This window comes from Montipora foliosa, chromosome 4, assembly GCF_036669935.1.
Source record: "Montipora foliosa isolate CH-2021 chromosome 4, ASM3666993v2, whole genome shotgun sequence".
Classification (NCBI taxonomy): Eukaryota; Metazoa; Cnidaria; class Anthozoa; order Scleractinia; family Acroporidae; genus Montipora; species Montipora foliosa.
Genome location: NC_090872.1, coordinates 38434093 through 38445513, shown reverse-complemented (window position 1 = coordinate 38445513; position 11421 = coordinate 38434093). Strand labels below are relative to the sequence as shown.

Sequence of the window (11421 nt, the reverse complement as noted above, 5' to 3'; positions counted from 1 at the left end):
AGCGATTCAGAGTCTGACGGAGAGATTGGGGGAAAGCCCTAAGGCAACAAAGGGCAAACCTACGAAGGGGAAAGCCACTGCCATTAAGCGGAAAGGCAAAATGAACGAGAGCACCGTTCCCGCCAAAAAGCTCTATCCTGACATCGGCTCCGTGAGCGAGGACTCGAGCGACTCTGAGTGCGAAACTCCTTTGAACCAGGTGATGAACTTCCAACAATCTACCTCAACTGACAATGGAGGTCAGCAGGAGAAACACTCTCCTAATAGTAATGCAGATTTGCATGAGATGACAAAAGAATATGAGTCCGAGGTCTCTGTTGAAGCTGCACTGATAAGTGAAGAGCTCGCAAAGCTCCTAAACAAGATGTTCAGGAGCAAAATGGGGGAGCCAACCCTAAAAGAAAACTGGAGAGACAGGTCCGCCCAGAAAACTGTGCTTATGCCAAAGTAACGCGCTGCAACACAGGCATATGAAAGAAATTGCGAGAAAATACGAGGAAACGTGACTTGCACATGGCAAAAGGGCAGCAAGCTCTCGTGAAAGGTATTATTCCCATAGCTTAGGTTGCAGATACTGCTATGGGTGCAAAGTCACAGGATTTAGACGAGATTCAGCTTGTAAAAAAGAGATGCCTGGAAGCGTTATCCTTGCTCACTCATGTGAATTATGAGCTCAATATCCAAAGAAGGTTTTTAATGAAACCTGACATTGGCTCTGAGTTTGGCTCACTCTGTTCTCCAGTGGTTCCATTCACTGACTACTTGTTTGGGGATGACCTCCAAAAACACCTTAAGGACATTGGGGATGAGAATAAAATTGGAGCCAAACTCCAGAGAGGTACAAAGGCAAACTACTCACCTACCTCTGGCACTAGTTTTGGGAGAAACTCTTACAACCAGAACAGGCCAAAAAACCAGCACAGCCGGGGTTCCTAGTACCCCGGCAAGAAGTATCCTCACAAAGGGAGCCAGTTTCGAGCTCCTAACAAAGGCAGTTGAGCAGCAAAACAGTTAACCATAGTGTGGAAAGTAACTGTGTCACTTGTTTCATGGCTGGAAATATAACAAATTTTATTGAAACCTGGAGGACAATCTATTATCTGATTCTATTATTCTTGACATGGTTAAGGGCTGCCATCTTGAGTTTGATGCGGAGCCTGTCCAACATTACGCGCCAAAACATCTGATAAACTACACGCACAGAGAAAAGGGAATTATTGAAGTAGACATAGCTAAATTGCTTCTAAAAGGAGTTATCAGGAAGGCTATTCCATTTACAGGGCAATTTATCTCTTTCGTGTTAATTCGGCCAAAAAGGGATGGCTCCTTTCGAATGATCCTAAATCTGAAGCAATTGAATGCGTTTACTACATAGCACCATTTTAAAATGGAGACACTCCAGTCTGCCCTTACCCTTGTCAAGCCAGGTTCATACATGGCAGTCATTGACCTGAAGGATGCTTACTATTCTGTAAGTATAGCTGATGAGCACAGGCATTACTTGAGGTTTGTGTTTATGAACCAGCTGCTTGAATATGTTGCTTTGCCAAATGGTCTGGCTTCAGCTCCTAGACTATTTACTAAACTCATGAAGCCTGTTCATAGTACACTTAGATCCAAAGCATTTGCTTAGTCAGATACATAGATGATGTTCTAATTTTGGCCGAGCTCAATTCAGCTGTTAAAGAGACCATACTCCTCTTACAATCATTGGGGTTCTTTATTCATGAAACTAAGTTTAATTTTGAACCCTATCAGGAGGTAAAATTTCTGAGGTTCTTGATCAACTCATTTAGGATCAGTTAGGGTAGGGTTGTGTTTATTTTATTTTATTTATTTTATTTATAGGCTTCGCCAATTGGCCGGGTAATCTTACAGAGCGACAGCTCCAGACAAAAGATCCCCGTTAATTTAACTAATTAAAATACAACAATATATATACAAGAAATAAGGCTAATAACAGCAAGTTGAAACAGCAAGCGATGGGATAGGCCGACAGGCGTGGCATTTGACACATATTGATTTAAACGTTTGAGGCCGATCGATATCAAAATAAAGACTGGTCAAGTTCATATAATAGGAATATAGTTCCTTCTTGAATTGGCTTATGGGGATGCTGCAGTCCCTGAGATGCGGTTGTAGAATATTCCATACACCCGGAGCTCTACAATAATAACTGTTCTCAAAAGTGACGGTTTTAGATCTCGGTATATTTAAAATTAAGCCTTTTGACGGATTTGTGGAACGCGTGCTTCTCATAGGAATATTTAAAGAGATGTATGGATCGCTTGCAATGGGCTTGAAGAGATATACAAGGTCCAAGTATTCGTGTCAGTAACACAAGGGCACAAGTTCTAATCGAAGTAGCCTGGTCTTGTAGCTAAACTCTGTCCTAAAGGGTAGTGACAAAATCAGTTTGGTGGCCCGGCGCTGTATTCTTTCCAAGCTGTACAATAGAGTAACTGTCTGAAGGCTCCAGACTTGAGAACAGTAAGCTAGAGGATTTCGCACTAAGGCCAAATAGAGAGACCCACTGCTATCTTTGCATAATTATAGCGCATCACGAGTCAAGTTCAAGCCCGAGGCGATTTCTAGTCAACTTAACTTTTTCTTTTTATTCTTCATATACCATTTGACTAATTAACAATTATTCGCCGAAGGCGAAGTGATTATCGGTGAATATTCACCTCGACTTCGTCTCGGTGAATATTCACCGATAATCACTTAGCCTGAGGCGAATAATTGTTTTAGTATAAATACACAGGTGATTATTTCAAAAAAGCGAAAAAACAGAAACATTTCAATTCGAAAATTTTTTATTTCCTCCTCGAAAGCGCAGGTCACGTTGTCACGTGAAAGTTGTGCAGTGAAGCGAGGTAAATTTGCAAAGTTTCTCATTTCATTCATAACTGACAAACAAACTGTGTCGGATTGCAAAAGATGTGTAAAGTCTAAAATTTTTTCCACATTTTGCACAGACAAAGTTAACGTGAGTTCGCCAAGTTAATGTTAAAATTGAATGAGCAATTATTGAAAGAACCAGAAGGTAAAATGGCGCCAGGATTACAACCATGTTCGATAAGAAAATTATCTTGTTGAGAACTGAGGTAGCTCTGCCTTGGGGCTGAAGCATCGCCAGAGCCGACGGCTGGAGCCGTAATTGCCAGTCTTGAGTCTTGAGTTGGACCTGTGATATCAAGTTGCTGTTTTTCCTTGCCCTCGATAAAGGAAGAGAGGGCCGAAGACATATCTTTGAACTGGTAAAGTGTTGGTCTTTCACAGTAGCTCTGGATGCTTGTGTCACTTCGGTGACCTGTGACCGCCTTAATTCTACGGGTCTCAATGTTGTTGGATGACAGAACTGTGACGGTGGTTGCTCTCATCGAGTGGTTGGTTAAATATGGTGAAATTCCAGCTCTGGTGGTCATGTTTCTCGACATATTCTCGAGGGTGTTGTGGCCAAGCTTACAGGCGGAATACCAAACTGTACAAGTATCCGAACTGAATTTGGCACTTAAATCTCTTGGCTTTTGGAAGAAAGCTTTGTTTTCAGGATTCAGGTGTGACAGGTATACCATGATAAGCTCAAGTGGACATCTTTCAATACCTGGTTTTGAAAAAAACTTCCCGTCTGAATGATCTTCTGTCGCTTCAAGGCCCCCAGTGTGGTTCTTCGTTGTTAGGACAGTTCCCGGCTCATTTCTGTTCAATTGGAAGTATTCTTCGCCATTGGTGGTCTTTATTAGTTGAAGCATTGACTTTTTCATCAGAGCTTGATTCTCTCTGCCTCTTTTTCCAAAGTACAGGGAAATGAAAAACCAAGCGGTTTGAAGTAAGGCGCGAGGGTCATTTGTTGTTGACGTAGCAAGTTCGCCTTTCTCGTACAGCTTTTGGACGACCTCTCTTGTTAATGGCGCTTTGTGAACCGTTGCCGATATTTTGCCTGAGCTTGACAGATGTTTAAGGTAAGCATTCAGTGTTTTATTGGCCTCGTGAAACTCTGTGTTGCTGCAAATACTGAATTGCTTGTTGTACGGAGGTGACTTCAAATGCCGGTCAATTGCAGCTCGGATCGAAAGTAAACTTGATTTTTTGTAATAACTTCCGTCTCCTTTCCTCGCTGACACATAGAATTTTGACAAGCATTTGTTTAACTCGGTGACTTTCATATTTTCAAACTCTGTTGTAAACTCGCTTTGATGTTTAAACCATTCTGAGAAAAAATATTGAAAATGTAAACAGTTTGTAGTCAGAACTTTGTAACTTTGAACATTATCGGTCGACTCGCACTTGATTAAGAAAACATGAAAATTTACTTTTTATACCTTTGAATAGCTTAACACCAAATTTGGTAGCCTCTTTGGTCGATTTAGGGACAGCTTTTTCTTTAAAATTTACAATTTCATCTTCACTTACAGTGGCAAAACGAGTACTGGCAGCCATTTTGTTCCTCGAGGTGATTATCGGCTAATAATCCGAGATAGCGAGCCAATGAGAGCGCGCGATTTTGTATAATCACCTGTGTATTTATACTAATTAACAATTATTCGCCGAAGGCGAAGTGATTATCGGTGAATATTTACCGAGACGAAGTCTCGGTGAATATTCACCGATGATCACTTAGCCTGAGGCGAATAATTGTTTTAGTATAAATACACAGGTGATTATTTCAAAAAAGCGAAAAAACAGAAACATTTCAATTCGAAAATTTTTTATTTCCTCCTCGAAAGCGCAGGTCACGTTGTCACGTGAAAGTTGTGCAGTGAAGCGAGGTAAATTTGCAAAGTTTCTCATTTCATTCATAACTGACAAACAAACTGTGTCGGATTGCAAAAGATGTGTAAAGTCTAAAATTTTTCCCACATTTTGCACAGACAAAGTTAACGTGAGTTCGCCAAGTTAACGTTAAAATTGAATGAGCAATTATTGAAAGAACCAGAAGGTAAAATGGCGCCAGGATTACAACCATGTTCGATAAGAAAATTATCTTGTTGAGAACTGAGGTAGCTCTGCCTTGGGACTGAAGCATCGCCAGAGCCGACGGCTGGAGCCGTAATTGCCAGTCTTGAGTCTTGAGTTGGACCTGTGATATCAAGTTGCTGTTTTTCCTTGCCCTCGATAAAGGAAGAGAGGGCCGAAGACATATCTTTGAACTGGTAAAGTGTTGGTCTTTCACAGTAGCTCTGGATGCTTGTGTCACTTCGGTGACCTGTGACCGCCTTAATTCTACGGGTCTCAATGTTGTTGGATGACAGAACTGTGGCGGTGGTTGCTCTCATCGAGTGGTTGGTTAAATATGGTGAAATTCCAGCTCTGGTGGTCATGTTTCTCAACATATTCTCGAGGGTGTTGTGGCCAAGCTTACAGGCGGAATACCAAACTGTACAAGTAGCCGAACTGAATTTGGCACTTAAATCTCTTGGCTTTTGGAAGAAAGCTTTGTTTTCAGGATTCAGGTGTGACAGGTATACCTTGATAAGCTCTACTGGACATCTTTCCATGCCTGGTTTTGAAAAAAACTTCCCGTCTGAATGATCTTCTGTCGCTTCAAGGCCCCCAGTGTGGTTCTTCGTTGTTAGGACAGTTCCCGGTTCATTTCTGTTCAATTGGAAGTATTCTCCGCCATTGGTGGTCTTTATTAGTTGAAGCATTGACTTTTTCATCAGAGCTTGATTCTCTCTGCCTCTTTTTCCAAAGTACAGGGAAATGAAAAACCAAGCGGTTTGAAGTAAGACGCGAGGGTCATTTGTTGTTGACGTAGCAAGTTCGCCTTTCTCGTACAGCTTTTGGACGACCTCTCTTGTTAATGGCGCTTTGTGAACCGTTGCCGATATTTTGCCTGAGCTTGACAGATGTTTAAGGTAAGCATTCAGTGTTTTATTGGCCTCGTGAAACTCTGTGTTGCTGCAAATACTGAATTGCTTGTTGTACGGAGGTGACTTCAAATGCCGGTCATTTACAGCTCGGATCGAGAGTAAACTTGATTTTTTGTAATAACTTCCGTCTCCTTTCCTCGCTGACACATAGAATTTTGACAAGCATTTGTTTAACTCCGTGACTTCCATATTTTCAAACTCTGTTGTAAACTCGCTTTGATGTTTAAACCATTCTGAGAAAAAAATGTTGAAAATGTAAACAGTTTGTTGTCATAACTTTGTAACTTTGAACATTATCGGTCGACTCGCACTTGATTAAGAAAACATGAAAATTTACTTTTTATACCTTTGAATAGCTTAACACCAAATTTGGTAGCCTCTTTGGTCGATTTAGGGACAGCGTTTTCTTTAAAATTTGCAATTTCATCTTCACTTACAGTGGCAAAACGAGTACTGGCAGCCATTTTGTTCGTCGAGGTGATTATCGGCTGATAATCCGAGATAGCGGGCCAATGAGAGCGCGCGATTTTGTATAATCACCTGTGTATTTATACTAAACATTATTATTGTTGGTGTCAAAAAAGAAAAACAGCAGAAAACGAAACGAAAACAAATGCCGTTGAGGTTAATAAAGTTCAGCAGGTAATCAGGACGAACGTTTTGCGCCATTTTTAGATTTCAAGCACAGGTCCCCCAGTTGTCACCTCGCTCCTGTCATGGCTGAGCAATGTTGTTTTGGACCGAATCCTCGTACATCCATTTAATCTGAGGAATAATCGCGTCAATTATTCAAACGAAGCTCCCTTCAATCGTGTTAACTTAATGCTTCGATTCTTAGGCGTGCAATATTTCTTGGTTTTTTAAAATTCTTTTCTGAAAATACTTGCGATAAGCATGCAAATGAGATTTTTTGTAATTCCATAAGTGTCCAGTCTTCTGTGTTACCGTCCTCTATGAAGAACAAGAGGCCTAAGAGCGTTACCGTGGGATGCACTAACAGCTAAACAAATTGTCCAGTTATAGAGCATGAGCACGGCGGCCATGTTGGAGGACCAAAACAATTAAAGATATTTCCATAAAAATAACATTTATTCCCCAAAGGAATATCATTCTTTTGTTTCGGTCCTCCAATATGGCCGCCGTGCACATACCCTATAGCAAACCACCACGATTAGTCAGAGCGAAGAAATCACGTGTAAAATTTGGAAAGTGGCGAAAGTTTACCAGACAGAAACCCTGTAACTTTAAGTAGCTGCTACTTGTTGCATTAAAGAAAAAAAAGGTTATCTATTAATTGATACAAGTAAATTTGCTAACGGAAACACTTAGTACAGCAGCGATCAGAGTTTACTCTTACTAAAGATTATCGAGGAATGTCAGGATATTAAGGTGAGATTTCTTTGGAATACTGAATGAAGATCAACCACTTCATTTATTTGCTTTGGTTTGTGTACAAACCGAATTAGAATCAATTAAGCTTATTCATACATCCGTTTTATCAACGGAGTTGATAATGTAAATTGACCACCGTACAGAGATTCTAAAACGGCTGAATGAGCTTTTAGAATGAGCTTTAAGAATCTCTGTACGGTGGCCAATTTACATTATCAACTTCGTTGATAAAACCAAATTTTTGTATACCTTTACTGTAGGATAGTATTTACATCTAAATTTCAAAAAGTTCAACTGTTGCCAATTAAGAATTGTTCAAAAAGCAAAATTTAAAGTATAATTCTTAACAAATCGAACGTATAAATTTGTGAAGTGTTTTGCATGCTTTTTTTGTTGGATTTGGTGATGTGTGCATAACATTGGTCTGGGTCTTCATAATTTTGGACTGAGCATTTGTAGCATTGGTTAATATGTGTTTTCTTTGTACACTGTAAGCAGAGTTTGGAACAGCATGGTTTGCTGTATAGCCACCACTGTGCATATAAATAAATAATACCTTATTATAATACCTTTCATTCAAAGTGAGCAGACGTGAAGAGTAGTAATAGAATTAAACTTTGGGCTGCACATCACACAAGCCACCATACGCCTGGGAGCATTACAAGAATAACAATTGTATGTATGAATTCAGAGAGCAAAAGCTGAAGAACATTGAACATATTCAATATTTGTATTCTTGGCGGTGTTTTCCCAGTTCAACACTGAATTCTCATGACGCTATGTCAAATGTGAACCAGCCTTAAGTTACAAAATAATGAAAATAAAGTTCCAAACTGACCCAAAGTGATTTCCTTGCATTTAAGTATTTACAGTTATTTCGGTTACCGGGATGAAAATGTTTTCTGTTCACATGGCGACTTCCATCCCGGTTTCCGAGGTGAAAAGTAGTGACGCGACCATTCAGGCATTAATAAACAAGCTGAAATGTCCTTCGACTTTGCCTTAACTATCAAACGCAACTATTCCGAGCTTCGATATCGAAGAAAAGAGGAATAAAAACTCGGTAATGTCCGTTCTATCACGAAAATGAAGGCATTATTTTCTTCCCGGTAAACGCGCTGAAGTGTTCATATGGCAAAATGTCCAGCCTGAGATCTCAGCAACCGAGCCAGCCCGCCCTCTCACGTGAACGCAAAGGATTTAGAGCTGAGGGGAGACCTCGGAAACCGGGTCAACCTGTCCAACTGGGCTCATAAAGTTGAGAAAGTTTCCTTCGGTGGTTGCCACCTGTTTCGAAAATTGATCCCACTTCGCATGCGCGTATTTCGGAACCCGGCTACCGCGGCCTGAGATCTTTTTTCTCTCGTCTGATTACAGCCTTTGAAAAACGCCAGTAATTTGGAACGGGTCCCGAATGTGTTCTTGTTTGAATGCCTTCTCTTGAGCCCAAGTAGACACTGAACGAAAAAGAAACTACAGTAGGTCATGTAAACCATCACTAAATCACAAGGATCTGGTGCAATTTTTCCTTTTTAAGGGAAGAAGGTAGTCTACTTGGGCCTCTTAAGAAGGAATAAATTTATGTTTCTATCGTATCGTATGCTATTTGCAATTTTATCGCCATCACCTGTCACCTTAATTTCCTTTCAACAAAAAGGCGGTAATTGCAGTGCGGAAAGAAACTCGATCACTTAAGTACTGTCGATTGTCCAGTAGTTTCGCTGCCAAGTTTTTCAGAGTAAAATTAGGAACGACACAATGTCAACAAAATTACTTATCACTAATTGTGGGCGCTAAAAGTTTTGTATTATACAAAAGTGTCGAACTTCGAGGAGTGGAGTGGGCGGTTAAAAGGTGGTTAACATCGAAAGCAGGCTGTTCATTAGAATTTTGCCATTCCTGACTCTTGCAAATGTTTCACTGACTACAATGTTTGAAAATGCCCACGCATAGTTTCTTTTGATATGCTTTTAACAGCTCAGGTCTTTATATTTAACACGACTCTGAATTTAGGTGAAAAACATAACAAAGGAACGTTTCAAGGTACAATTTGCATAGGAAAGCAACAAATAACCTCTTAAGATTAGGTGAAACGCCTTCTTTGGAAATCCTCACCGACAAAAGATGCTTTTAAATAGAAAAATCTCGAAGGTTTTTAAATTTGCCATCCTTTTGACCATGAAATAAAGACAAACTGGAAACATTACTCTGCCGTTGCATAAATATTTAGCACATTGTTGGTTTATCTTATTTAAAACTTTGGCCATAATAATGGCTCACTTGTCACAGTCAAGGTACTTGACACCTGACAAGGATTTTTGGAGATAATGCATTGAAAAAGCCAAAGTACAAGCTTCAGTTAAAAGTCACATTAATCCAAAGTTATACCTGACATCTTCATAAGTGAAACTGAACTAGAAGATAAACCAGCTTCCCCAAAATATCGCGGCGTTTTGCGCTGTCAAAATGGTCTTCTTTGGTGACTAAGGTACGTTTTATGCATTGCGAATAAGATGTTAAAACTGACTTCTTTTTTTCAAGATAACTAATGTGGATCACATTCGGCGAGGACAAAAATTGGTAAATTGTATGTGTCTTTCCTTGGGTGATTTCGAAATAAGTAAATTCGTAGAACAGAGTTAGTTCGAGCTTATGTCCCTTTCAATAGTTTCACCGGGAACAGACTCTAAAACGGTTTTAAGAGAGCGAACTTAATTCAAAAAGGAGAACTAAATGTGACTTAAAATTCCGGCAATAACAGCTTCGATTTGAATTTCCGGGAGAGAGATGTTTCTTTTTTTGATTGGTTGCCACGAGACAGGCCCTTTCATCTGAGAAAGTATGCTTTCCTAAGTGCTTTTTTAAAATTGAGGTAAGTGCAGTTTTCATGTTATAAACAGTTGCATGAAAAATACATTGCTCTCTGACGTTCGAAAAAAAATATTCTTCTGTAATTTAAGTCACTAACCAAGGGAAAAATTAACCACATCACTTCACTGATCAATGTATGTACAGGTGGCATGCCTTTTAGGAGACCATTATTTGGTTTTCAATTTATTTTCTTAAAACAAGTGATGTTTGTCTCAAATGCCTGTCCTGGAACTGACGTGTAAACGTTTTAGATCGTATTTAGTTACTTTTACGATTATGCTGTTGTCGACAGCTTAATTCCAGATATCAAGTATTATTTCAGTGGGAGTGGGCATATTGAGTAGTGCCAGAGAGACTAAAGAGTGGGAATTAGAGAATTGACCTCACAAGGTAAATACAAAACTTTCGGGAATCCAAAATGGCCAGGCAGTGCAAAATAAAAAAAGAATCGGTTATTTTTTATTTTTGGTACTTTAAATTTGAAAGTTAGGGAATTTGTTGGTTTTTTATCACAGCAAAGGCACATAATTGTGAATTGTGTTGATAAGTTTCGCAGAATTCCCCACCTTGCAAATTGATTTTATGGCTTACATTGATTAACGTCGAAAAAAAAAAAACAAATTGCTGAAAAGAAAGGGTTAAATTTTCTTGAGGGAAAACTGTTTCTGAAAAGATATTTATTACTTTCTGACGGGAACCCATGAGCATTGATGTTACATAATTAATGCCTGGTCTATTTATCAGAAACCGAAAGTCCATTACCCAAGAGCAAAGCTCGCCGCGCACTAGAGCCATCAGCTTCAGGTTCACTTCTGACTGTCGGCGTAAGCAGGTTTCCCCAGTGTGGGATGGCGTTTTGAACGCTAATGTTCACGCGTGCCGTTGGCGCCAAATATTCAACATGTCATGAATGATTTTTGACACAAGTGAAAGGAAAGGAAAGGAAAGGAAGTTTATTTAAGTGTCTAGTCGTTCTAGCGCTGAAGCACTAATTGGGGACACTGTAAATTGAAATTAACAATTAACACAAATCAAGTCAAGTGTTGGTTATTGAGGAGAGGGGAAACCGGAGTACCCGGAGAAAACCTCTCGGTGCAGAGTAGAGAACCAACAAACTCAACCCACGTATGACGCCTAGTCTGGGAATCGAACCCGGGCCACATTGGTGGAGGCGAGTGCTCTCACAACTGCGCCAGCCCTGCATCCCAACTGTGTGCTCGTGAAAAGCTATAGCCTCACCACCATCACAAATACGGTGGGGGTGGGGGGCGGGAGGGATAAT

General features: G+C 40.0%; 2 protein-coding genes across 2 annotated transcripts; both read right to left on the bottom strand.

The window, feature by feature from the left end:
• Nucleotides 1-2883: 2883 nt before the first annotated feature.
• On the bottom strand, nucleotides 2884-4443 carry LOC138001316 (uncharacterized protein KIAA1958-like). Its single transcript, XM_068847967.1, has 2 exons — nucleotides 4326-4443; nucleotides 2884-4213 (listed from the first exon to the last, which is right to left on the bottom strand). Exons 1-2 carry the CDS (start codon nucleotides 4441-4443, stop codon nucleotides 2985-2987), a joined length of 1347 nt encoding a protein of 448 aa, XP_068704068.1. The 3' UTR covers nucleotides 2884-2984.
• Nucleotides 4444-4880: 437 nt separating this feature from the next.
• On the bottom strand, nucleotides 4881-6340 carry LOC138001315 (uncharacterized protein KIAA1958-like). The gene is made up of 2 exons (XM_068847966.1): nucleotides 6223-6340; nucleotides 4881-6109 (listed from the first exon to the last, which is right to left on the bottom strand). The coding sequence occupies exons 1-2, from the start codon at nucleotides 6338-6340 to the stop codon at nucleotides 4881-4883; spliced, it is 1347 nt and encodes a 448-aa protein (XP_068704067.1).
• Nucleotides 6341-11421: the final 5081 nt, after the last annotated feature.